Raw genomic sequence first — 27555 nt, forward strand, 5'->3', positions numbered from 1 at the left:
GGGAAACAAACACCATTTTATGCGCCAAACAAACACGTCGAACAATTTTTCCTTAATTTCCGAGGCAGTTGTTATAAATTACGTAGTTTGCTATGAATGCGAGCGCTAAGGCCCAAAACGAACTCATGACCTTGAACCTGAACAGCACACATATACAACAATAACAACAACAACAGCGGACGCCGTGTCTAAGCACAAACTCAGCGCGCCGCACACACATCGATTTACGGACGACAGGCTCACACAGTCAAGTCTCACCCAGTCGCGCGGCTGTCTCTTTTGAAAAATAACAAAACACCATAGACTCGAGCCTATGTGCGTGTATATTTTCTAGCGACCACACGAAAAATAATCATTTTAGCTTAGTATATAGGCAACGCGCGCCCCGAAAAAAGCTTTTAATGTACATAAAATGGAGGCTCAAGAATTTCACATGATGGCAAATCGGCAGTGGAAAAAAGCTCGCTCGCAATAGGCAAACTAAATTCTGTCTGGCCAAATATTACGGTGGTTTTTTCCCTCTCTTGGCCTCCGCACATATCACATAAAACGACGACGACGAACCAAGAAGCGACTCTCCCAACGACCATTTCCAAAATGTTCAAATGCAAATACCAATAGCAGACCGTTTCTCTTCCAACGCCAGTATCTATGTATACAAATGGCAGGCAACAGACACATTCGTACGCACGCAAATCGCCTATCACTTTTGTGTCTACCATTTTTCGTGTCATATTGATTAGCTGGGGCTTTTATATACATTCCCTCTGTTGTGTACCTTTTTCGCCGTCGTATGTTGACATCGTGCTTGTTCTTTTTTTCGTCTATCAAAAGTGAGAGAGCATGTTTGCGCACATTGGAACAATCAACATCAAAAACATTGTTCCTTATAGACTTGCTATGATCCGGAGTTTTATCACACAATGCACGCACACTGCCAAATCGAATTTCGCACTTTTTCAGCCGCTCGAAACGAAAAAAAAATGAAGAGACACAAAAAGTGACTCGAAATTCCCTGCTGCTCAAAATCGATGTGTTCCAAAATTCACTGCGTTGTGTTTTGATTTTTCGGAACTGTGTACGGCGCAGATAATACGCACCGAGGAATAAAAACCAATTTCATAACATGCAATCATCTGATACACATTATCCAAACTTGTTCATTACATTATTATATAAAACCCTCATCCATGTTTCTGGCGGAGGCGACGACAACGACAACGGTACAATTTGATTCAACCAAAATGGTGTTCATATATCCCATACGCATCGAAATCTTGAGCGCTTTTTTCATTTCGAGTGTGATTCGCAAATTATTCCACAAGTACATAAGCGTTTTCCGTTTCTTTTTTTCACTTCGCACAGTCAGTCAGTACATAAGATGCGCTATGTCGCGATCACAGTCAAGTGAATCAATGCGAAAAACACCCCGACCAATAACAATCGACTCGAAATTTTGTGAACCGTTTCACAAATGGATGCGTCGTTGTGTGTCTACCCATGATTAGGATTATCGTCAATGAACACGAAACGAAGAAGCTTGTGACGCATGGGAAATGTGGTGAGTGTGTGTGTGTTTCTGAGGAAAGGATAAGGAAAACGTTGGCAACACATCGAACTCTCAAAAAAGGGCTTTTTTCGGTCGAAACAATTTTATAGTGCGTTGTTCAAATTCAAGAACCATGTAGCTGTCTCGCAATGCGTCTACACTTTGATGATGGATACATTTTCGTGTTTCTTTCGACACACTCAGTTCTTACATAAGCTAGACTATGTCTGCGCTGTGTGAGTGTCTGTGCTTGAATGAGCGATGGCATAAACACACCATCAAAAGTTCATCGACGACGACAGGCGACAATTTCCAACGGTTTAGAATACGACATTATGTAAAGTGTGTACGGATGAAAAATGGTGCACAAAGCCAAATGTGGCAATAAAATCGAGCATCTAATCATTTTGAGGTACTTTTCCTTATTTCATTCGATTTTTTTTTCTTCTAAAAATAGCATAACGAGGAAAGCAAGGGGAAAATTGAAATGAATACACATGCCAAACTGAAGCGATGCATAACCATAATTTATAACCATTAAGAGTGTGTAATTGAAATTATTTGCGACCATATTGAAAATGAATGATGGTCGAGTTAAGCGAGTGAGTGAAAAGGAAATGGTTCTTGGAATGTTGAATCTATATGGCGCCTATGTGACGCAGAAATACTCGAAAATCGCAGCCATGTCGCGCAACTTCTGGTCGATTTTCCCATTCAAATGCCGTTTCGTTTGCTTTGATTGTTGTAAATAGAAATAATAATTTTTTTTTGCCATTCGCATTGTCCAACTCGCCACAGTGCAGCATCAAATATTTACTCGTTTTTTATTAAGTTTTTGTGTGTATGTGATTTATTCCAATTTTTGCACAACGAATTTCCATCGTTTGCTCACTTTCGCTAGTGCCACATGCTGTTTGTCGAGTTTGTTGTCATTCGGAAAAAAATTATGCATATTTTATAGTTTGCTCAAAGTGATGTGTACGCTTCTCTCTATTTTGTTCGTCTATTGTTCATTGTTGTCACTCACCGCAATCTCTATTCAACGACCGTTCTTCTCTCTCTCTCTCTCACTCTCTCTCTCTTTCACACTCTCGTTCGGTATTTCTACGTTTTGCTGAATAGACAACAGCGCTATGAATAGAAAAAGAGAGGAAGAAAATGCGGAGAAGGAAATGGAAGCGCTGCTGATATCGAAAACGAAATCGCATTCAATCACTGTGCTCTCGAAGAGTACAATGATTTAAATTCATATCGAATACAAAATGTGATGTGGTGGTATGGTGAGTGCGGGAGAAGTAGTTTTGCTCAAAGAAAAGCATAGAAGAACATGACAAATTTTCACCAAAGATAAACAATACCCGACAATGTCGATGAAATACGATGAGAATGCGAGCTGAAGCTGTGCTGTGTTGTCATGCGACTCCAATTTTTTCTCTGCTGCAGTTCTTCTGTATCGAAAACATATTTAAAATTCATATGAGAACTGACGGCATGTATAATAACATGCAATGATCAATGTCGTAAAGTTTTGCTTACTCTCTCTCTCTCTCTCTCTCTCTCTCTCTCTTACACGCAGCCCGTATGTGCTTTTATTACATTCAACGAAAATTCAGGACGCTAAAAAAATAAACTGACATTCACGAGAAAAACTTGGATGCTTGTTAGATGCTTACTTAGTTCTTTCTGTTGCTTTTTTTCTCCTCGTTTTCGTTTTCCATTTTCCATTTCGCTTCATTAAATCACCCAATGCTTGAGAAAACCCAACGGGTTTTCCTTTTTTCAATCTTGTGCCGAGCGAGCGAACGAGCGCACATAAAGACGCTGATTTTCTGTTCGTTGCATGGCGGAGAGCGAAAGCGCCAATGTAAATCATCATGGTAAATAGTTGTAAATCAGGAAAATATTTATGTGAACATGAGTAAGACATTAAATTAATATATAAATTACATTCGCTCGTCCAATGTTTTTTTTTCCTCTTCTTCTTATGTTCGCTGTTTGCCTTGCTCTGCGTTTCGCGTTGTGGTATTAACTTTTCTTTCGGGCGAGCTTTTCGCCTGTCGAGAGATGTGAACGAAAAAAAAAAACCCCAAACCGACTTTTCCGACTGTCGGTTTTCGTTTGGCACAAATGTGCGAGACTTAAGACAAAAATCTCGGTAAAACATTTTCCAGCAGCAGAATCAGCCGCCGCAGCAGTAGCACGACGTTCAATTTTGTTAAATGAAATGATTGTATTTTACAGCTGCTCAGATTCGCTGGTGTATGCTCCCGATTCGGGTCGCGCCATTTCAGCTAGAAAATAGTTTATGAAATTTTTTAGTTATCTCTCCTCGACGGAATGTCGATGGCGAGAGATAGATAGCGAGCGAGCTTAAGAGAAAGACGGGAACACCCACCGAATGGCTAGAGAGCGTCGATTTTGATACTCTGGTGCATTGTATACGACTATTACCATCTATTTAGGATTTATTTGGCATCCGAATTCTCACTGCTGGTGGTCTCCGGGGCTTTATCGCAATCTCTCCCGCACAAACAACGAATTATTAGCAGCGAGGTCGAAACAACACCCGAACGAAAGATGAGCGCGAGTTAAGAGACGTTGTGTCTCAAGAACGATGAAATGTTCCAAGTTAAAATAAAACAAGTGAGAACAGTTTTCGTAGATTGAACACTATGTTTTTTTATTATTTTCTTTGGGAAACTGAACTAAATAACAATGAGTTCTAGAGTTATTTATACTGTTACTTTTGGAATACAAAATCGATTGTCCTTAATCGTTTATAATTATAACAGCATTGTTCTAAAAAGGTCATGAATTTAAAAATGAACACAATACCGTGTTTTCAAATGTCGGAAACATTAGTCATAAAATAGGCAAGTAGTCAATGATTTTGAATTTCGAAAAGCTTGCCTATTGAAAATTGACAAGTTGTCAGAATCGACATTTATATTATAAAATTTATATAGATAGCGTTTTTGTTTTGGTTTACTTCTCAAATGCGGTTCTATGATGCTTGATTAAATAAGAAGTTGAGAGCATAATAGATGCAATAGTCATTAAAATTAAAACCATTTTCAGGTATTTTAAATTTTGTATCATCCATAGTAATAATAATGGCTAATTATAATTTTCACTTTTGGATGTTCCGAAATGGCTGGAATCTTTATTTCAATATAGATTATATTGACAAAATATCGACGGAGAAATGACGAAAAATAACAACAACAACAGCAGCAACGACAACAACACAATGTAAACAAAAGCCGTCTAAATATTTGACTGAATTTCATTCATTCAGAATTTCAAATGTTTAAAATTCCCTCTCACGAAGTTTTACGATTGCAACATGTTGAGATGCATCTGTGTTGTGAAAACAACGTTTGGTCATTTATATGTTCCACTTGGGAATGTTGTTTAATGGATTCAATATCAATCCCAATCGTAAATTCATCCAAATCAAATACATCGAACGAGTTTTATTCTAGAAAATATTAACAAAAGGTAACAGTAGGAAATTCCAATGATGATGATGCCATTTTCGTTGCTTTATTTTCAATGTTCACTGATTCTTTGGTTTAGTAGTGTTTGGATTTTCAATCAGTGACTAACTTTGTGTATCTGTCCCACGATTAAATTTTTTTTACGTAAATTGAAACATGGAAACTAAGCAATTTTGTTTATTTTGTATGTTCCTGTTACTGTTTTTGATTATTCGATCCATAAATGCAATTGTTTCTGGATCAAACTTGTTGACATTTTATGAAAATGCTGCAAACGATTTTGTGGCTAAGCATCTAAGTGATACAGAATTCTGTGAGTCAGTTTTATTGCCAACCGAAATCACGCCAAAAAGATTATTCGAATCCACATTTGTCACCGTAAAAAAAGGAACATATTTAAATGATAGCGATCACTTGGATTTATGCTGTCGTTCGCTTCATAAATGTGAGGCACATAAACATATTGAATTTAATTACACAATCGAAGCGTATATTCGACATTGTGAATGTGAATACTTGTTTCAAAAATGCTTGGAGAATTTAAACTCATCTCTATCAAATGAACTAGGATTTATTCACTCTTTAAATACATCAAAATGCTATAAAATCGATTATCCAATCATCAAATGTGTAAAATTTGATCCGTATCGAGTGGATTCAGAAGTTACCTCAAATCTGCAATTTTTGGACTCAGATGAACATAAATCATTATTTGATCGATGCTTAAAATATGATTTAGATCAGAGTCAACCAAAAAAAATACAAATGTTTGATGTGCCCTTCAACAATAAAATGTTTGCATTTAAATGTAAGTTATCATCAAAAACAAATATCATGTTTTATGTTTGATGTGTGTGTTTCGTTAGTTAATTAAATGATAACACAAACACGGTAGTACAAAGTACACAATATAGTTCAAAAACTGATAACCGAATTGTCTTTCAACCAAATATGCAATTCTGCAGTTTGGATAATATGCATTAACGCACTTGTTATGTCTATAATTTAGTATAAATTGCTGCGAAAGAATTGAAAAGTATTCAGTCAAGATTTCGCGTTTACACAGTCACACTGCAACGATAGCAAAATGTACTTACTACAAGTAACATGCATATTATTTTTAGTGACTAAGGTAAAAATGGAAGATGATTTGAGCAAAATTTCGCAAGCTTTGAAGACAATGGACGATAACAATCCAAGCAGAAGTTTTGGGAGCCCAGCCGATGTGATGGATTTTCTGATCAATGCCGTAGATATAACATTTATGGCAAAATGTTCTGCCTATGAACAGTACATAAAAGGTAATTTCTCCAAATAACTCATTTCAATTTCTATCAAAAAATTAAACTTGAATAAAAAATTTTTATTAATCACAGCTCATTTCACTTTCTATATATTTATCTTATCTTTTTGTTCTAAATTTTAGACGTGCAGCAAGTCTCCACTTCGATGGTTGCCGAGGGAGCAACTGAAGCGGAAAAAGCCACAAACGCAGCCGAAAATAATGCTAGAACGAAACTCATGTCAGACGAAAAGTTCAAAAATATTTTTAAATTCGTTCAATTTGTGTTTGATGCGGCATGTAAGAATTCAAAGTTATTCTCAGGTAAGTTTTCATTTATAAAAGTAAAATATTTTATTGTTAGTTCAATATGTTTGTAATTTGTGTAACCATTATTGTTTTCAGAATTGAAAGACAGAAAAAAGGCAGATTGCGGCAAACATGTGCAGATCAACATCAATAGCGGTGGAACAGTTTTCTCAAGCGGAGGCACCTTACACCTTCATACAAGAAAATAGATGTCGTGTTGCCGATATTTGTTTGTTTATTCTCATAATCAAGTGTTGTTGATTTGTAAAAAAAACTGTGTAGCGTTGAAAAAGAAATTCATCATTGTACATCTAATAATCATCAAATATCTTCAATAATACAAATGTTCATGTCTTTTTGAATTGATCATAATAAACTGCTGCAATCTTCAATCGCTTCGATCATTTACATCTCTTTATTTTTTAAAATGGTTGTTGATTCCTTTCTCCCGTCAAAGTCAGCATTTTCAAATGTGAATTCTTGATCCGTTTTTTTTCGTGTCAATTACTTTATTGCCAGTAAATTCGGCAGTTGCCTTTTTTGTTAATTTGGATGGTGGTGATTCGTCAATTAAAGAAATGTTTTTTCCTTTTCGTTGATTTTGTTGTACGAATGAATTATGATCGAAAACGACGGTACATTTTTCTTTCGTATTGTCTGTGTGTTCAAGAATTCTTCCTGATTCTTTCTCTACTTTATTCATTTCCACTAAATCATTATTTATATTTATTGGACACATTGTGATTGGTTCAATTCTTGAAATGTCTTTTTTGTCCTTTTGTTTATATAAATTTTGAATTGGTTCAGGAAAGTAAGCTCACTGCTTTACTATTACACTCGACTCGATGTGTAATCACCTTTTTATGAGAATAAAACAGATCTCTTCAAACTTTCCCTGTTGAGCCCCCAGTTAAGAGACGGCGTGTCTCAAGAACGATGAAATGTTTCAATGTTAAAATAAAACAAGTGAGACCAGTTTTCGTAGATTGAACACTATGTGTTTTTATTATTTTCTTTGGGAAACTGAACTAAATAACAATGAGTTCTAGAGTTATTTATACTGTTACTTTTGGAATACAAAATTTTCATTATCGATTGTGTTCATTATATTCGTTAGTCAAGCCTGTTAATGATATTGAAATAGCTTGACATTGATTTTGATTTATAATCAAAATATATAAATGTTTTTATGAACACGAATCAAAACCTGAAACCGAATTTCCAAATATAATTAACACAATCAAAACAAACATTTTACTTATGCATTGTGCAATGTGCTGAATAATAATAAAAGTATAATATCTATGGATATTAACTCGCGCACAGCACAGCACAGCACATACACACGCTTCGCATCTGCACGAAATCTATCTCTCGTCTAACAACATATAATTTAGCATCATTGACTTTGAGAAAATTATACTTTATTTTGATGTTCTCTTGATTCAAAAGTGGCTTCGCCGCTGAGTCAATAGGTGGTCAATTTGAAAAACAGCCACAAACAACAACAACAACACAACTTTGTTGAAGCATTTCAATTTTTTTTAATGCATTCGAATGATATTGATATATCAAATTTTATTGCGCAATAACTTTAATGGAGCAACAAAGCCGCCGCCATCAAAGCGTACAGAGTAAAAAGCGATTGAAATCCGATGATAGAGGGGAAAAAAAACAACAAACAAACATCACAAAATGTACTATTTGATCCAGTTGAGAGAAAAAAAACCACATTTTCAAACGGTATTGAAATGGAGTGCGCGCGCGGTGTTTGACTAGAAAATAGAACCATTGAAGAGAGTAAGTGAGTAAGAAGCAGAGAGAGAGAGAGAGAGAGAGAGAGAGAGAGAGAGAGAGACTTGTACCATAAAGACGATCAATGCACAAACCAATTCAATCTTGTTTTGTAAATCTTTTCTTTTTTAGCCTTTTTTTCTACTTCAAGTCTCATGGGGTCATTTGCATTTGCATAAAATGAAAAAAATAAAACGAAGAGAGAATCGGTTGGCCGATCATTTCAGTGGCAAGGCATCAGCATCAGCCGCCGAACAGAGAGCTCATACGTGAAAGGGATATCAAATGTATGAATTGAAACGCATTTTACAACGTGTTTTTTCAGCATGTTTACATATTTTATAGCGTCTTTGGTCTGACAAAAGGTGAATTGCACGTTGCGTTTCATTCATTCAGCGGCACAACTATACACGACTTCACCGAATCCATTCAAAGTGGTGTGTTTAAGATAAATGCTGTTTCGAGCGCAATCGCTGTTTTGTTCCTTCTGCCGTGCGGGAATCACAACGAAACAAGACACAACACGTCGCATTCAATGAAAACGGGTTATTCAGTTAATAGAATACTTTTTTTTTTCAGAAGAAAACCAAACGAATCAGCAACAACAAAGACTGGGCTATTGTACAAATCGTTCATACTGGTTTTTTTCTATTTCTTTACATCTTCTAATTTGAGGTGCACGATTATTTGAAATCTAGTTCTTGGAAGAGTCGGCTTTAGGTGGAAATGAATGCAATAAAAATCGACAATAGAAACACACGCAGAAAAAAAGTGGCATACAGCAAAAATCCATTATTTATGAGCACTGCGACGAATGTGCTTAATGCACATGAATATGCCGAACTGTCCATTACTCATTGAACAATTTGAAATGAAATACAGAGTACCTACTCACTACCACCATATAATCGCTCTCACTCGATTCACTTTTGAATGGCAGTTTACCGTTCGGCCATCAACTTACATTGTGTTATTACGATGGGACATTCAATTTTTTTGTTCATCCGATTTATGAGCAGTGAACGCACAATACGGAATTATATCTCTGGCCAACGACAATTTTTTTTTCTCTTCTTCTTTTCATTTTCGCTCAGTTTGAGTTTTATTTTTGTTTACTTTGTATATATGACCAAATGACGTCATCGTCGACGGCGATGATAGTTTTTGCTCAAGAAATGAGCAATGTGCACGCACACAGAAAATATGCATTGGAGAAAATGTGCGTAAAAAAACACTATAATCGGATCATGTTGCACACCAAATATAAAGTGCTTTTTTATTAGTCCAACTTCCTGGCATAAAATGTTCCAGTTTGTGCAATTTTCCATGTGACTTAAACTTGAATGCGGTTACCCTTTTCGTGGTTTACAATTCACAGTGTAACTACTGATTATTTTCTCGAATTTTTGAATAATGACGGACTAAAAGCACTTTGTTTAAAATTTGCTTTTCAATTAAGAACAATGGTCAATGATGGTTGAATCAAGCATCTCGGTTGATGTTCTTGAGTTGCATTCCATTTGAGCGCTTCGAAAGTGCACTTGAAAATTTGAAGAATGTGCAATATTTCAACACCGTTGGACTCGACTTTTTAAAGGAAAAATTCTTTCGAAGTAAAAACACTTGAGCTTTCCTTTATTCAAATGGAAATGACGGAAAGTGCATTGGAAAATTCATGTTATTCATGAGTGAAATCCACAGATCTTCCAAGTCGATTTCAAATGCAATTTACGTCACTTTAAACGTACACGATTTTCCACTTCAGTTCGAGCAACGATAACGATGATTCTTGTCGTTTTTTTTTTCCTTTCTCTCTCGCTCGAAACCGATTTCAAGAAATTGATTGACATGAAGAAACTCCTGCATGACTTTTCACTTGAAATTTTAATTGCAAATTGTCAATCTTTTGCTTGAGAAAGCGAGAAAGAAAAAGCGGCTAATGAATGAATTTTGTATAAAGCACTCAATTTGGTGTTTTTCGAGTGAAAATGCGATACATGCTCAAATTGGCTTCGTATGCACATTGGTTTGCTTTCTCGCTCACTCTCTCCTTCCCTCGTTTCCAGTTGGTCTTTCGGCACAATTTTCTGGATAAAGATACCCGCTGAATAAATAATTTAACCTTTCGCAACTTTGGCAGCAATGCATAAAATGAATAAAATATGTGTGCAGTTTTTGTGTGTGTGTATGTTGCTACGAGCGCGGGTTAGTTACAATGAAGCGCGCATATATTGCAATTTGCAAACGATGTCGAAGGAGTTGGATAGATGGATGGATGGGTGGGTGGTGTGATTCACATACAATATCGATATGTGTGCATTGCATATCACTTTGAGCTCGACGCATCGAGAGATGGTAACGACGATGAGATATAAATACATATGGATCGGTAGTAGACACGTGGTGTATGTTACACGTCAAATGCAATCTGATAAGTTATTTGGAAAATTGAAGTTGATGCTTGCATCTATTTCACTTGATCTTTGCACGTTGCAATAATCATGTATTCGACAGATTTCACTAATGCAATTATACGCTGTGCTCGCGCGCGCGCTCGTTCGCTTGCTCGCTCTCAATTTTCTTCGCCCGAAAACCAGAAAGGTAAGTGACGGTTTGCCTTCAAACGTCGAAACGATAGAAACTAATGCGAATTTACGTATGGTTTCAATGACAAAATTACAACATCAAGTGACATGCACCGCTTTGCCTCCACCTTCCTGCCATCGATCGGTCTCTTGACGAGAAAAACTTCCAGAATATTAAAATTATTAGATAAGAAAATGCTAATGGGTGTGTGCATGTATGTGTGTGTGTGTGTGTGTGTTAGCGCAAAGTTTTCTTCGAATTGGCAAAAACTTGCAACGACCATAATAATCACAGAACGAAACTTTAATTGTGTTTGCCTTTAGTGTTTGTGCATTTTGCATATTCGTGCTGTCGTGATGATGCTCTCGTGGCTTTTGTGCTCACAAAGTTTTAACTTTAAATTTAAATAGACGTCGAGAGAGTTAGAGATGGCATTCGTAACGTAATTAGACATGATGTTTTTTCATGAGAATAAAATGAAATGCAATGCAAGAGGGGAATGAAAAAATATCGAACGAACGAACGAACAACATGCGGAATTTTTGCGGTATTTTCTAATATTGTGTTGTGCATTCCGATGGTATTCATGTGAATGGAAATACTCTCTCGAGCCATGGCTCCTCGTGTGCTTTGAGATTCTCATTTTGAGTCGATGATGTGTGTTTTGAAGTCGATAGAAAATCGTTAGCACACACATAGCACACAGTATAGAAGTGCAGTGAGAGAGAAAAAAAAAATGCCAACTAACGGGATTTGCGTTATGGTATGGTTTCTGTCGGTGTGCGCGCTTGCTCGCTCACTTGCGCGCATTCCGGTGCTTCTTTTCGTGTTTGTTATGTGCATTTAGATTATTTCATAACTTCTCGGCATTTGATTCAATAATACGGTCTTTCGGAATAGAAGGAAGAACGGCGACTCACTCATTAACGCAGCTCAAATATATATATATATATTTATATATTTTGAAGCGCATAACTGGCAAACAGTGTGCACACACAGCACACATAACACAGCGCACACTGACTCTAAATAGGTAATTATAAGTTAATTTTCAAAGTTTTTCCACATATCACAAATTATTGGGGTTCTGTGCAAAATATATTTACTACTCGGAAAAAGAAAAACTTTTGCAGTATCGTAAGACGTTTTGCATCAACGACAACACTACACAATCTGTGCTGCGAGAGTTTGTGTTTGAAAATGTCAACCGCAGATTTGGTGTTTGACTATTGAAACGACATTAAATAAGCCAATAAAGAACTCCCGACAAAAGTCAACGACATCGAAATTGTGGACCGCTTTTGTTCGCGAAATCGATAAAAAAATCAGTTTTGCTGTAATCAAAATGAAAAATTACCGAAATGTATCGAAATGGCGCTCGTTCAAATGTTCGAAGGGAAAGCCAAATCACAATGAGCAATGAGACACATTCATTTGATCACTGTCTGTGCAACGGATGTGTTTCTTGACTGTGGCTGTTGCTCGTATGTGAATTCGAATGATGAAAATAAAACAACAACAGCACGGACCGAATGAAGCAATCGAGTTGGCGTGGCGAATTAGATTAGACATAGAAATATGAAATGGTCGAGAAGCAAACACATTATACTATATTCATCACCATTCACTGTCATTATGCACAAAGCACGCATAAAAATACTACACACACACACACAGTACAATCAAGGCGACTGGTGAGGCCATAAAAGTCCATTCTCCAGTTCTATGTTTTCGAATTGGTATTTGGTCGTGAATATTACAGCGTTCGCTCTCATCGCAAACATACACACACTATCTCTCACATGTCGACGAGCGGTGACGGCGACTGCAGCAGCAAAGACGATGAATTGTTCGTAGTTAGTTGTATCACTCATTATTATTGCTTGAGACGATGGTTTTTTTTTTCTTTTCTTCTACCACTTATTCCTTGTGATGCGCTCACTCGCACTCTTATGTCGTGTCTTGTTTTTCGATTTGTGCGCCAGCGACCATGAATCTAATGTGCACTGCCATAAAAACACTTTTAACTTATTCCGACAACGACCGTACGGTTGTGCACGCCATCCCAACCGAAAATCGAATTTTACACAAAAACTACGACCATACATTTCATTCTTTTTTCATTTCTCTGGTGAGTGCTTTGAATCCACTGCGTGTGACAGTCGAACCAACTTATACGATATAGTACGTACGTATCGAGGATGAATGCACCGCATATAATCGTAAAAATAAAAACTCAAATGTCTTTAGTATTTTCATGTGTATGTGCAAATAATACATTAGATTTTATTTCGATTTCCATTTCCATTTTATTCGTTACCGCCATCCAAATGGAGACGATATCTCGCATGTGTTATCAGCAGGGTGGAGAAGTGGGACAAAAAAACGCAATCTTTCTCGTTCGTTAAAACGGAAAAACGGAACGCTAATAAATTTTCTCACATCCATTGAATGGAAACTGCAGCCAGAAAATCAAAAGTGCTGATCGCACAAATGCAGGAAGGCGGATGCAATGCTTCAAAGCACTAACATGCAAATTGAATGGAAAACAAAAGATAAAAGCTATTCAAACGTTCTTTTAGGGCTTTTTTTCTCATTGTCGAGCATTTTTTTTTTCTCAAACTTTCAAGTATTTCACTGTTTATTTCGCTTTAATTTTGTGATATTTTGAATTTCTTCTTTGGAAGATTTCAAATTTGTCGACGCTTTGCCATTCTTCTACGATTTTTTTTTGATGATTTCCGAAATAAAAATTCTTAGTCTACATCAAGTTGAAGTCTACATCAACATTCATCAAGTTGATTTCTTGAAAAAAATGTTAATTATAAATTCACGAGCTATCTATATCACGACGCGCAATCATGTGATTTCATGTGCTCATGAATAGACTCTCTCGCGCATCATTTCAAAAAGGGAAAAATTGTATTTGTATTCAAATTCATACAAACCCATCCAGACAATGGTACTTAATGTCGACTAACTTTTGGTTTCTTAGAGTCGCACACTCGGTTGTTGTTGATTTTTTTGTTGTTGTTCTGTCTGTTGTTTGTTCGGTCTCAGTGGCACACAAATCCAAAGGTATAAATAAATTAAGTGCAGTAAATGCTAAGTCAGTCTTACCTGTCGGGAAGAAGAAGAAAGAGAGAGAAAAAAAAGAGAAAAGAATTAATAAATTATTCAATACACTGGCTCTAAAAATGGCAAAGACACAGAGAGGAGAACTGTAAAAATTGAATCCATGTTTCGTCGATGTTGTTTTTGTTTTGTTTCGTACACATTCTAATTATGTTGTGAGCGTAAATATGCTGGATTCGCGTGAAAGCAACGGTTTTATGCATGATATTAGCTTCATTAGCAAGTGAGCGCGCGTGTGTGTGTGAGGGTCGAACTTGTGCCACGGCAAAAAGAATCTGGTAGTTGCATAGCAAAAGAAAAATCCTCTAGAGAACCGCGCACCGTGCGCGAACACAGAGCAAGAGATAACACAAAGCCAAAATGATACTCAATGTGAATGAGAATGAAAAAAAGAACACGTACTCTGTCTTCGACTCAATCAGCAGAGTTGGTAAGCAAGCAAGCAACCGACAAACCAAATTACCGTTAGTTTAGCGAGAAAAACCGCGTTTAAATTTATAAATAAAATTCGCAATACGTTTTTATCACCGCAAGCACACGGTTCGAAGCAGCAGAAGACAACGGTGCAAAAAGCGCATGCAATGTCAGGTTTAGAAAATGTACACATATCCAATTGTGCGCGCGTGGAACGAGAAATACAGGAAAAAGAACGAGCGAGAGAGAGAGAAGTTAATCGACAAACCGAGTTTTTGTTTTGCGCGAGATCCAATCTCAAGGTAAAACCGTCGGAATTCGAATCTCAGTGCACGTCTGAGAGGATTGCACGAAAACCTACATTTTTCATTCGCTCACATTATTCGAGATGGCGAATAGTTCCGTAGACACACACACGCACACACTTATACATACGGTGATTTTGCATCAAATCAACCGTTCCTTTTTCATCCTACATTCATTTTCCGTTGGTTCACTATTCGCAATTCCATTTTGCCCATTCATTCCGGATCGATACAGGGAATTATGTAAGCCATTCAGCGAACGAGAGAGAGAAAAACAATACACGCTTCAACTATTTTATCTGTGACATTATCTCAATCAGTTATAATTATATTTTGCGTTTTGTTCTATCAATGTTTGCTTATTCGTAGTCGGTTATTCTTCATTAAGTCACATCGAATATAATGAATAATTTTACTTTCGTGATCGTTTTTATTACGCGTCATTTTCGTAATGCTGCTTTTTTTGTTTGACAATGTTCGCTGCTCATTAAATGGTTTCTCAGTAAAAGAACAGAAAAAAATATATCCGTGGTTCATTCTTCAACGAGCAAGTCGATGCGCTAAATCCATGAGTGGGACGAATTGAAGAAGTTTGTGAAAAATCCCTCAGTTAAACTTTTGAGGTAGAATAAAACGGAACGGCAACACTTAAATTGCACCGAGCGAGAGTATATTTGAAATATTCTTTGAAATATGTATTCTTCGCACTATAACGGTTCGATATCGTCGTGTGTGCAGAGACTAGAGAGAAGATTAGCAAGTCAAGTATGTACCTATATGAATATGTATTTTTCTTTCCCAAAACAGAACTGGTTTCGAATGGAAACAGAACGAAATATGTTTGGTTGGTTCGAGAGACAGAACGAAAGAAAAAAAAACACGAGTGGCTGCGTTGCGTTTGTTTCACTCGATGAATGTAAATGTGTCTTCCAATTTCGTTTCAACTACTTTATGATTGTCGATGACTTTTTGGCTGGCTCACACAATCATTTCACCCAGCACACATAAGCATAGTAATTGTATTTTCATTCGTTTTTCTGTTTTTAGTTCTTGTTGCTGTTCGTTCGTTTGTTTTGCTTCTGAAATGGAAAATCTTGAAGAAAAAGTGACATGGAGATGGCAAAACGAAGTGAAATACAAGCCGAACATGCCTGGAATATGTATCGCATGTAACAACAGTGTAAAGTGTGTGTAAACTATTTAAACTATTTGCAGCTGTTTTTGTCAGGGAATTGTCATGAGTCGAATGAGCGAATAAGCGAGCCAGTGACTGGCGTTAATAAGAATGAGAAGAAAAAACAACAGCAACCATGGTGTATATACGCAAAATGTTGAACAGCAGAGAGGCAGGAATAAAAATGTGTAATCCAGTAAGTCGATTGTTCATGTGACAAGAATCGAATATTTTTAGTGTGAGCACGCTAGCACGGCGCGGCCAAAAGAAATACGGTGTACAACGGGAGAGTAAGAGAGAATCGTACAGGCGATAGCGAACGAATGTATAATGTAATTGAAAATAGTGAGTGTGTAGTTTGGTTATGCATATGTATAAGGTTAACATGCCAATGAACCCTGGCCACAACACCGTGCAATAGAATTCTCTGCGTCGCTCACTCATTGCTACTGCGGCTGCTGCTGCTGCTGCTGCTGCTAATACACGACAAAAAGCCGCCCAGACAAGGCAACATACTAAACAAAACAACGAAACGTACACGATAACAACAAAGAGACAAGGAAAAAAGAACACTTTTTTTTCGATCCCATTTGAATTGCGTATTCCATATTCGCAAAGGAGCGAACAGACCAAAAGACTACCCAAAAATGATGAAGCAAACAAACCATTCAAAAACAACTCAATTCAAACAAATGAGTACCGAAAAAAAAAAATTTGCACACACATTGCCAGTCGCATGTATTTTTTTGCGAATTTGCCAACCACGAATGCGAAGAATTAACCTTTGAATTGGCTGTGTCGCACTCGTACAATTTCAATTGAACGAAATTTGTGTGATGATGCTTCTGCACTGAACATTTTTCGCCATGGATTCGACTGAGTCAAATTCTCGCGACGTTGAAAAATGCCAGCGTACGAAATGCCCATGGCCATGGTTTCTTTTTTCCCTGTATTCCATATCAATTTCACTTTTGCCTGTGCTTCTGCTTTGGTAAGCATGGTTTCAGTGCAATGCACGTCTCAATTCTACCCAATCAACTCAATTCCAGCAAACAGCATTTTCGTTAATCGGATGAATTTTACCGTCGCGCCAATATTATTATGCTGTATCATATTTTCAATTAATTTCCAGTTCGTCGTTCAACATGGCTCTCCAGAAACATCGCATACTCCCACAATGATTGCAACAATTTATTCAATTCGACTTAAAATGGCTGCTTCGTTCATTTACCTGTTGCGTTTGTAGCCGTAGGTCAGGAATCAATATTTTATTGTATACAGACGTGGTTTTCGAATGTTCACTACGAGCAAAATTTTAATCCATTTACATTCATCATTATGGTATCTTGTTCGGGCATATTTAAATGTTCCAGAGAATTGCTTCTTTTCACGAATTATTAAATGCAGAGTAGAAACAACTAATTCTATTCCATTCCATTCGAAATGTTTCGATTTATTGATTCTAAGATATTCTCTTGGATTCGATGTATCACCTTGACATTTTGCAGACCATTCACCGCATCTATGATTCGTTGGTATTTTTATAAATTGCGTCGAAATCTCACACACAATACCTTTATTTTACTATTCTATAGAACATGCAAAATGGTCTCTCACATTCGGTTACGCTCACTCTCAGCATTTGCGCGTATTTTTTCATTAAATTTACACCTTATCAACATGGCATTGTTGGCTCTTGCACGCTGTTTCGCCATCTGAATCACAATGCAACATACAAAATAGACAATCACGCACACTATGCCAACGAATGGATTATAATTATCGATCGTTGCTTTGTGCTCATTAAAATGAAAGAAACGAAAATTGGTATTAGACTTTGAGCACCAAACGCCGCATCGTAGTCGTCCGGCTCCGAAAAAAACAAAAAGTGAAAACGAACCACAGCCAATCAACACAAAAGAAAACTGAACTCAATGATGTGGTGCGAAAGAGAAAACAAAACATCAATTACAAAACCAGCGAAATGGATATACAAAACCGAGTGAATCGAAATGAATACAGAAACAAAGATCTCCTTTGCAATTATAATAAGCTGAACAAACCGAAAAAGAAGCGAGCGAGAAAAAAAAAATACAAAAGCCAAAAAAGTCAATATCATCATCATTGATCATCTTTATCGATTCATGCCAATTGAAGAAAGAGAAAAAAACACATCGATGCAGAGAATGCGATGAAGTTGAGAGAAAAAATTGAAGCGAGAGCATCATCAATTAAGATTGGTTTGAGTTTTTGTTGTTTACACCACAACATTAAACGAAAAAAATCTACGAAACGGAAACTAGCATCGCAACGGAATAAATGCCGGTGAGAAGTGAGCGACAAGAAAACAAGACAGAAAAAAAACCAAAACAAATGGCTTCAGATGAAACCTGATGGCGAATAGGAATGCGATAAAAATGACATCATAAATATCAATAGAGCACGCGACCAAAAAAAAGCGAATTGAAATCTAGTCTTATGCGATTCACATCTCAAGATGTATATTTTATGACAACATGCCACCGGTTCGCATGGGCGCATCCACTGCTTAATTTTAGTTTTTTGGCAGGCGATGGGACATTTCAACATCGCAAAATATCCACTTCAAAATTTTGCGTAGAAAAAACAAGCGACCAATCATACACCATCAATCATACAACATCATCCCACCAATTGTCTACACACAACTCAATTTCATTTTTCACCGATACATACACTTAACCCAAAATTGAAGATTTAGTTGAAGTGCGTATCGCACTTGCGCGCATTTGTGTATACATCATCATTACAATTCATTTCGTTCATTAAATTTTTACTTCTTTGCTTTTATTTACATAAAATACAAATTAAAAGCAGGAGACAAGACCCGTCAACGCTGCCCGTCTCTCACACAGAATAATAACGAAAAAAAGCTGCATAACAAGATGCGGCATTTAATTTTGTCTCGTTTTTTTTTGCTTGTAATGAGAAAAAATAATTACACGGTGCAAGCAAAGGCAAGATAATACGTGAAAAAAAAACTGTCATCAGCAAAAATTAATCATGTCACGTAGAAAATGTGTATTTATATCATTTACGTGTGATACGAATGTATGAAAAACCATAAGATTTACATATAAATTAACGTTGAGGACCAAACCGAACTCACACTCATTGTGTCATACGTGCGAGTGTGTGTGTCTGTATGTTTGTTGCTATGAGCCCTTTGTGCTATCACACAGCTTTTGTTACTGTGGTTACTGCGTGTATGAGCTGTCCGCAAAATGATCCAAACCATGCCAAGCCATGAGAATTTATGAATCTTTTTTCCCGGGTACGCGGCATTCATTTATCTGTATGTGTGTGTGTGGGAACTACATTGTCAAAGCATCGACAGCAATTCACCGGCACACAACGACACGCACTTTGTCGCTTTTATTAATTATCAACAGAAACAAACAAGAACAACAACAACACGACCGAAAAAAAACAAAAACTTTTTTTTTAATAGAATACAATACATAGACAAGACGCCCATTGTCGACCATTGGGACATGTCTCCATGTGAATAATACCCACATGGATCAATCTCGTTTGTAATTTATGTTCACTAATGCTTTGTCGTAACACTGTCGAATCACAGAGACGACCGAATAAATCATACACACAAATTGAACCGTAGGCCGTCGTCGTTGTTGTTGTTGTTGCAATGCATGCGTTCCGTGTTTGCGGCAGATTTTTTATGCATGGCGGCTTCCTTTTTTCCACAAAAATATACAAAACATTATGGATGAAGCAAAAATACAAAACGAAAAACGAAATTGATTGCGTCTGTCCAGATCTCGTCGTAACTGCCGCATTTTTCAATCGACGTCGTGTTTTTTTCTCTCTCTCTCTGTTCGTTTGGACAGTCATACCGAGATTTATGTAATATTTTCGGCTTTGGCTAAAGGGATTGAAAACATATGGTGTGCGTATGTCGTTTTTTTTTCTCTTTGCATTGTTCTCGTCGAGGAAAATGAAAAGCTTTTTTACGTGGAAAATTCTGAATTCGAAGCACCGCCAACCTTAACGCACAGTTTAATAGCCATAAAATATATTACAAATACCAAATTCGTAATGGTGGGAATTTCACACGGGCAAACATATGGGAAATTCGAAATGCTATTTTTTTTTATTGCTTTGGCAAAAATACGAGCGAACACAGCTGATTGAATCTCTAAAATTATCACAACGATTAGTTCGAGACCAGACAGAAGGAAAAATAGCCACACACACAGCCGGCCGGCCGGCCGCGGTGAACGAAAATTCTAAGTGATATATTAGCAATGATAAATATGCTATCTATCAAAAATACTCGTATTTTGTCTCCAGTCGTGCGCGTTGACAAACATCCATCAATTTTGACTTATCACACACGTTTGTTAGTTGTATAAACATTTTTATGACATTTTTTACTCGTCATTCCAACAAAGATGGTCCGCTTATCTTTCGAGAGAGGAGAGAAATGGATGAAAATAGAAATCCGATTAAAAAACAGTGTCTCGGACGCAGAATGATTGAATGACGGTATTTGCTCTGTGGCTTGTGACAGTCACACCAGAAAAAAATGTATGCCATGTATTCGGCAAAACTCATAAATCTAAATTAACAAGACAGTAAAATAGGCAGAAATTTATAAATGCTAGCATTAATTTGAGCGTAATTTGGAGGCACAAAAAAAGAAGCTTCTTCTAGTTGGTTAGAATCTGATTCTAATCTTTATCATATGTACTTTTGGCGTCTGTCATCTCGCGCATCTTGTGTGTGCGCGATTTTCCTTCTTCTCTAACTTTCATTTTGGTTTGGCAGTCGGTATTTTTATTAGTGCACATTCACTCTCGTTCACATGAACGAACTCTGAGAGCGAGAGACCGAACACTCGTTATACACAGATCCCTTTGATCTTTCGAAGTCATAATGGGATATGATGAATATGTCAGCGCTCGCGCGCGAAAACCGATTGAAACGAACACGGCACTGCGAGACATATAAGAAAATTATTATAAAAACACGAATATTGGAAAAGACAAAACACACTGAGCAAACGAGCGAGTGCGCGAAAAATGAAAACAAAAAAAAGCTGAAATATAGTAGCAGCAGCAGTAGCAGTTGATTCGTGCTATTCACACGTAGCTTATGCAAATGGTATTTCTCTGTCTTTATTTTTTTTTCATTCGCGGTGCTCATTTTATGAGTGCTACTGAAAACGCGACGGTGACGACGACGACGACTTTATATGAGATTGCCATAAAAATCCAAATTTCCTGTGTATATGTGCATGTGCACCAAAGTATATTGAGAGGTAAAGCCAAAAGGATTCGCGAATATTAAATTTGTTTCAGTCGTGATTGCTGTTTCTCTAGCAATTTCCATCAAATATTTCAATTTAATCATTGCCTTCGGTTTTGGGAGGAAAATTGCCAGCGAGAAAATGGGGAAAAAAGCGGCCGGCATACGAGTGACTGTGTGATTCGACGCCATTTCGGCGAATTGTGCACAAATGTGAAACATGATATAATTCCATAGCGCGGCGCAGTCAACCAAATTATCGTTCATTCTTCTGTTCGTTCACTCGCACAAATCGATATCATCAAGATCCGAATTCAACAATCCAAACATTTCTGTTCCACCGTCAAAATATGGCGTGCTTGAATTGATATGAAATTGCACACACAAAATAAACAAATAGGAAAAATGCCCGCGCTCTGTGTCTCTCTCTTCCTCACTCACTTGCAATAAAAAAATAAAAGCGCAACACCCAAACCAACCAAACAATCGAAAACAATATAATAAATAAGATTGTTGAATGGGCCTGTCTCTCGAATGTGAACAATTTGATTTGTGTGTTTATGTGTGTATATATCAGATTTCAAATCGACAATATGGAAATATGGTGGAAGCGCTTGAATTGTAAATTATATTCGCCCTGGGGACGGACAAACATAACCAGCCAACACACAAATGAAGAATTCAGCGAGAAAAGTTGAACAAATGAAGAATTTATCGAGAGAGAAAAAAAGCGTATTTAATGCAAAATGCCTAAATTTAAAACAGCCCGTACAAAATAATGTTTGCTGCGTGATTCGGACAAACCGTGCTCGCACACACAAACCAGAACCAGAATGATCGACCGCATACAAATTTGAAAAAAAAAAAAAAACATTGACTGTGTCGATTAAAACATTTTTTTTTCTCTCCTTTCGTTGGCGATTTGTTATTTATATAATAAAAATGAGTACCAGCGAGTGAGAGAATGTTGCTTTTTTGTTATTGGCGAAAATAATATGCGACCACGACAACGGTGATTGTGTGTTTACGTTAGCACAGTGTGGATATATTCTGTGTTCCGTGCGCCGTCGAGAATGGTTTTGTGCCTTCACACAGAACACTCTCAACACACAGCCTTCAAGAGAGAGTGTGTGTATATGTGCTTATAGCTCTCGGCAGCAGCAGCAGCAGCACGCGAAGCTAGGTGCAATGTCATTGCTCTCATTTGCCGTTCAATATACACTGAAGAGCTGGCTTGCGCGCGTTATGCCGTGCGCTCGCTCGTTCGCCTCAAAACAGAATATATGCGAACAGAGAGCACAAAATCCTGCTTATTCTGGATCCGCGAGACAGCGACCGCTTTTGCCTGTGTTTGACACGTGTTTTGTATGTGTGTGATGGTATTTCGCTCTTGTGCATGTGAGTGAATCGTTTGGCATACAACTTAAAGCGGCTGTCGAACAGAATTCATCCACTTAGCCAAAATAGTTGTGTTTCGATGTGACTGGGGAAAAAGTCAATAACAGAAAGAAAAAAACATAAGCGACAGCCATCACATAAGCAGCAGCAGCAGCAGTAACACCACACTATAACCAACATTCGGGAATAGTATAAAAAGTGAAAAGAACCAAACCAAACAAAACAATTTCAAAATATACGATACGATATTGCAAAGGCTCTCCCTATCACTGTCTCTGTCGCTCGTCCATTCCATGTGTTCCACCGGAATCGATGTGCATGCCCCATCGCACAATCACTTTGTCTTGTTTGTCTTTAAACATTTTCACATTTTAGCCCAAACGAAATTGAAAGAAGAGAAAAAAAAAATCCGTTTTTGATTTAGTCGAATTTCGTTTTCGTCGAATTTTGTGCTTGACTTTATTCGATGCGACACACACACACACACAGCAAAACAGCGAATACACAATATTTATGACTGTGTAGAGAGCGAGCGAACGAACGAAATCGACTCGAATAAATCTCTTTCTCTCTTTTGATCCGTTTTTTTTTTCTTGCGCTTGCTTCATTTGTTCGGATTTCGCATGTGGATCGGCGTTCGGTGTGCTGTTCTGCAGACAATGAATTTTAACGATAGATTCCAGTTTTGCACAGAGTTTTGAGCTCAAGTTCCCAAAACAACTCAAAGCCAAACGATTCATACGCAAATATTTGATCGTGTTTTTTTCTATGCACTCAACAATAAGCATGTTATAACATGCTTGACGATTGAAAAATACTTAGCGAGCAAAAGATACGAAATATATTTTTGTTGATTTTCAAGCGCACGTACATCGTACATACACACATAGAACTGAATCCATTATATATGATGAATAATATAGTAGCAAAAACCAACATGGGAAGTGATTATAAAATATATCAACTGTTCGTTATCAGCTTGCTGGAATGCTTGTTCAGCTTAGCTCTTGTTTTATTTCAATACGAAAATGTTTCTTCTCATCGTTTCTTTTTTGTTTGAATTGTTCGTGCTCAGCACAAACACAAATGTTCGTTTCTCTCCCTCTCTCTTTCGCATTTCGGCGAAACGAACACAATTCAGCCGCTCTGCACATCCGCAGCGTCTGTGTGTTGGTGCTAGAGAGAGAGAGAGAGAGAGAGAGAGAGAGAGAGAGAGCGCGAGAGAGAGAGAGAGAACAGCTTTGTCCAAGATAACAGCCAAAATGGACATCAAAATCAAAATAATACGCAATGCAATTTGTGTATTTTCTTGATATCATGTGTTGAATCTTGGTGATGAATTTTTGTTGCGCGTGAATCAAAAATCCAGAAAAAAAAACTCGCGTCTGGATTTTGAGCCGATCGACGACTCACAGACCGAATGAAATGAAATTCGGTACACATACGAGAAATGCCACGGGCTGACGATTCCATTTCGAATTCAAATTCAAATTGGAGAAAGAGAAAATGTGTGGCCGCGAGAAGAAACGACGGTCGCGTTCGAAAAAAAAGTAACGAAATGAAGCACACACAGCTCATCACATACACACACACACGAAACGAAACAAATTGTAAAGCGGCAAAGCAAGCGAGCGAGCGAGTGAGCGAGTGAGCGAGCGAGCGTATGAACGTACGTACGAACGAACGGGCCGACAGCGCGCACATTTGTGTAAATGAGAGTGTTTTTTTAATGCCATTTCTTGCCTCTCTTCGTTTCACACTGATGTGTGCTGTTTGCCCGTTGGATCGTTGGCGAAAAATAAAAATACGACGCAATTACGTGAATAATCAATTAATTTTTATTTAACACCGCAACAAAGCAATAGAAATCAATCGACGGCAAATCCGAAGTGTGTGCGTATTTCGTTTGCATTCACTTCGGTTGGTTTTTTGCTCGAAACCAAACCGAAAGATATTTCTAATGGGTTGTTTCATTGAAAGCCGGAATATTTCTTTTTGAATGACAAATTTCTTTCTTCATCATCATTTAGACGGACACACTTGTATCAATCCAGATGGAGAAGGCAACATGCCGAACTTGAAACACTAAACACTCTTATATTTACGAAACTGAAGCAAAAACAAAATTTGTGTGTGACACTAAAAACATTTTCTCCTACCTCGTAGTTTTTCGATTCGGCAAGCACACCGTGTGTTTGTGTGTGCGAGAGAGAGAGAGAGAGAGAGAGAGTGTGTGTTGAATAAGTTTGCGTTGCTTTATTATATCGGGATTTAGAAGAAGTAAATTCGGTTTCTCTTTTGCATGCATGTACAACCCACAACACCAAAAAATGATATGAGAGATATACAGCGTTTTATGTAATGCTAATATTCGACACCAATGTAAACGGTTGACGGTGTTGTGTTTTGGACCAACCAACGAACGAACCGAAAATTCGTTGTTTCACAATTATCTTTTTTTTCTTCTTTGGTTTCTCTCGCTGGTTGCGTTTGTTTCCAACTTTTCGAGGGGATATTTTGTTAATTGGATGGAACGTTCTATCTTTTTTAATTCAAGTGGATCGTGTTCTATTCATTCGATATTCGTTTATTTTGTTTTCGTTCGGCTTGAAAACTCACTGCTATGCATTTATTTCATCCTCCGCACATTAATCACTGTTTCATTCGATACTTTAGCATAAATTCCTCTTCTTCTTCTTCCTATTTTTACTTTTTTTTTTGTTTTTTTTTTCTCTCGCTTTTGGCCCGCACGTTATTTCATTTAGCTCTTTTTGCACACTGTGATTTTCACCATTGCTTTGGCTATTTCATATCCATTTGCACTAATGGATGAATGCCATCATTTCTATTTCGGACACTTAATTAACAAGGATCGTATTCACAAAAAGCAACGCACAGCAACACCACTCTTTGTCGTCGTAGTCGTAGTCGTTTTTTTTTTTCTCTTTCCTTTTAACTATTATTCATTCATTGACATTATGAAAGTCTCACAAAACTATTCACTATTCACGAAGATTTCTTCTTCTTCTTTTTTTCGCTTTGCAAATAATTTGTTTCACAATTCATTATTCTACACAGAACTTCATGAAGGAAATGATGAGAGAGATACACACAGATAGAGAGAGAAAAACAAAAACCCCAGTTGCTTGAATTGAAATGAAATATTTTTTTTCTCCGTCGATTTTGGTTGTCGCGTTATTGTCGCGCGGTGTACATCAACCATTTTAAAATACGGTGAATTTCAAAATGAATGAATGATCTGAAAAATGAAAGAAGAGAAGAGAAAATCCGCACTCGACGTTTTGTGTGACTCGAAAAAAAACACACACAGAGAGAAGCACATAGCGAGAGAGAGAGAGAGAGCCCAGTCGACCAGTTCAATACACGAACATATCATTTAAATGATTGTGTTGTTTGCCTGCTTTCGTGCTTATACTTTTTTTCTACTTCGTTGCTGTTGTCGTCGTCGTCGTCGTCGTCGTCGTGGTCGTCGTAGCACGCTCTCATTCTAGCCGATAATGTGTTGGCATCGTGTTGTCTCTTTTTATCTGTCACTAAGTTTCTTCTCTCTCTCTCTCTTTTCGTCTCGCTAAGAGTTTTGATGTGCTTTGCACACCTCGATTAAATTGTTTTTCTGTGTGTAGATATGATTTTTTTTTTTCATTTGTATGTATATATAATTCGGTTGAAATCTTTGCTACACACAAAAATACACAACAACAACGAATGTGTGATAATAAAACTGACAAACGGCCGGTACAAATTCAATGTGACAAGACACACAGATAGAGAGAGAAATATACACTCAGCAAAATTGTGGTGAGTGGTGTTGTTGTTTTTTTTTCTTCTTATTCTCCCGTTCAGTTTGTCGTGTTATTGTAATAATCAGTGTTCAATCTTTGCGTACATGGACACCACAGCAGCAAGAGCAAACAAAAAAAAAATACATTTCAAACGTTTTCATGCACTAAAAGCCGTAATTGTGGTGTAGAACGAGATTTTTTTTTTGCTTCTGCTGTTGTCACTTTGAGACAAAAACAAAAACGATTGAACAAATAACGGGCTTATTCGTAAGAAATTGCTACAGCAATCAAATCATTTTATAGCAATTTCTGTTGCGTATGTTCAAGGCTCCCAAGTTTTGAAGCCAGAGTTGGCCGAATGTTACAAAGTGTATGATTAAATCCAGAGCCAGCCATTTATTTTCTGAGTTGCGAACGTCATATGTGACATTTAACTCATCTATATGTTATTATAAGGATATGATGTGGTGGCATGAGCCGTGAAACGCAACCGATATATTCGGTGCGCATACCTGTAAAATCTTGTTCTGCCTATTTTGCCGAATTCCTCTGTTTCTCGTTGCTATATATATTTTCGTTCGTTCTTCTATTCACATTTTATTGACTCAAACGCGCTCACATTCATTTTTGTGGGGCCAATTTGTTACGAATTTGGCCTGCAAGTGGTTAGATAAAGATGAAAGCGTTGCTGACTGTTTTTCTTTTCTGTTTCATCCTGATAAAATCATTCAATCGTTCACTTTCTATTGCATGCGCATTTATCTTTCGTCGACGAGGCAGATAAGAAACGAAAACATCGGCGAATTAAGCAATCGAAATGAAAACACTCACACACACGCATGGAAATCAACAGAATAAACGGCAATCGTAATTTTAGTTGCACACAACTTGTGTTTTATTGGAGCCATTTTATCGCACTCTTCTGCGCTCTGTGCCGCTCTCTTTCTACCTCTCTCTCTCTCTCTCTCTCTCTCTCTCTCTCTCTCTCTCTCTCTC

The 27555-nt window shown here is 37.3% G+C and overlaps 2 protein-coding genes across 39 annotated transcripts in view; one reads left to right on the top strand and one right to left on the bottom strand.

Annotated features, from left to right (window-relative positions):
* The window catches only part of LOC129567042 (myb-like protein AA), a 189433-nt gene that overhangs the window by 46051 nt on the left and 115827 nt on the right, over positions 1-27555 (bottom strand). For 8 of the 38 annotated variants that reach the window (XM_055443547.1, XM_055443532.1, XM_055443537.1 and 5 more), the window contains exon 3: positions 13969-14140. The exons of 17 other annotated variants lie outside the window; for them this stretch is intronic. In XM_055443547.1, coding sequence (XP_055299522.1) covers positions 13969-14140 — 172 coding nt within the window. Of the gene's footprint in view, positions 1-13968; positions 14141-24915; positions 26126-27555 lie in introns of those variants that run through there. 13 more of the 38 variants (XM_055443553.1, XM_055443540.1, XM_055443528.1 and 10 more) reach the window with 8 other exon arrangements.
* On the top strand, positions 6236-6858 carry LOC129567044 (uncharacterized). The gene is made up of 3 exons (XM_055443567.1): positions 6236-6350; positions 6476-6655; positions 6737-6858. Exons 1-3 carry the CDS (start codon positions 6278-6280, stop codon positions 6847-6849), a joined length of 366 nt encoding a protein of 121 aa, XP_055299542.1. The 5' UTR covers positions 6236-6277; the 3' UTR covers positions 6850-6858.

Source organism: Sitodiplosis mosellana, unplaced genomic scaffold (genome assembly GCF_009176505.1).
Source record: "Sitodiplosis mosellana isolate CC-2019 unplaced genomic scaffold, AAFC_SMos_1.0 Smas_scaffold_5, whole genome shotgun sequence".
NCBI classification, from domain to species: Eukaryota; Metazoa; Arthropoda; class Insecta; order Diptera; family Cecidomyiidae; genus Sitodiplosis; species Sitodiplosis mosellana.

Coding starts and splice junctions, on each gene's coding strand:
- LOC129567044 (XM_055443567.1), top strand. CDS start 6,278: ATGGATTTTCTGATCAATGCCGTAGATATAACATTTATGGCAAAATGT. Junction 6,351..6,475: donor CTATGAACAGTACATAAAAG/GTAATTTCTCCA, acceptor TCTAAATTTTAG/ACGTGCAGCAAGTCTCCACT. Junction 6,656..6,736: donor GAATTCAAAGTTATTCTCAG/GTAAGTTTTCAT, acceptor TATTGTTTTCAG/AATTGAAAGACAGAAAAAAG.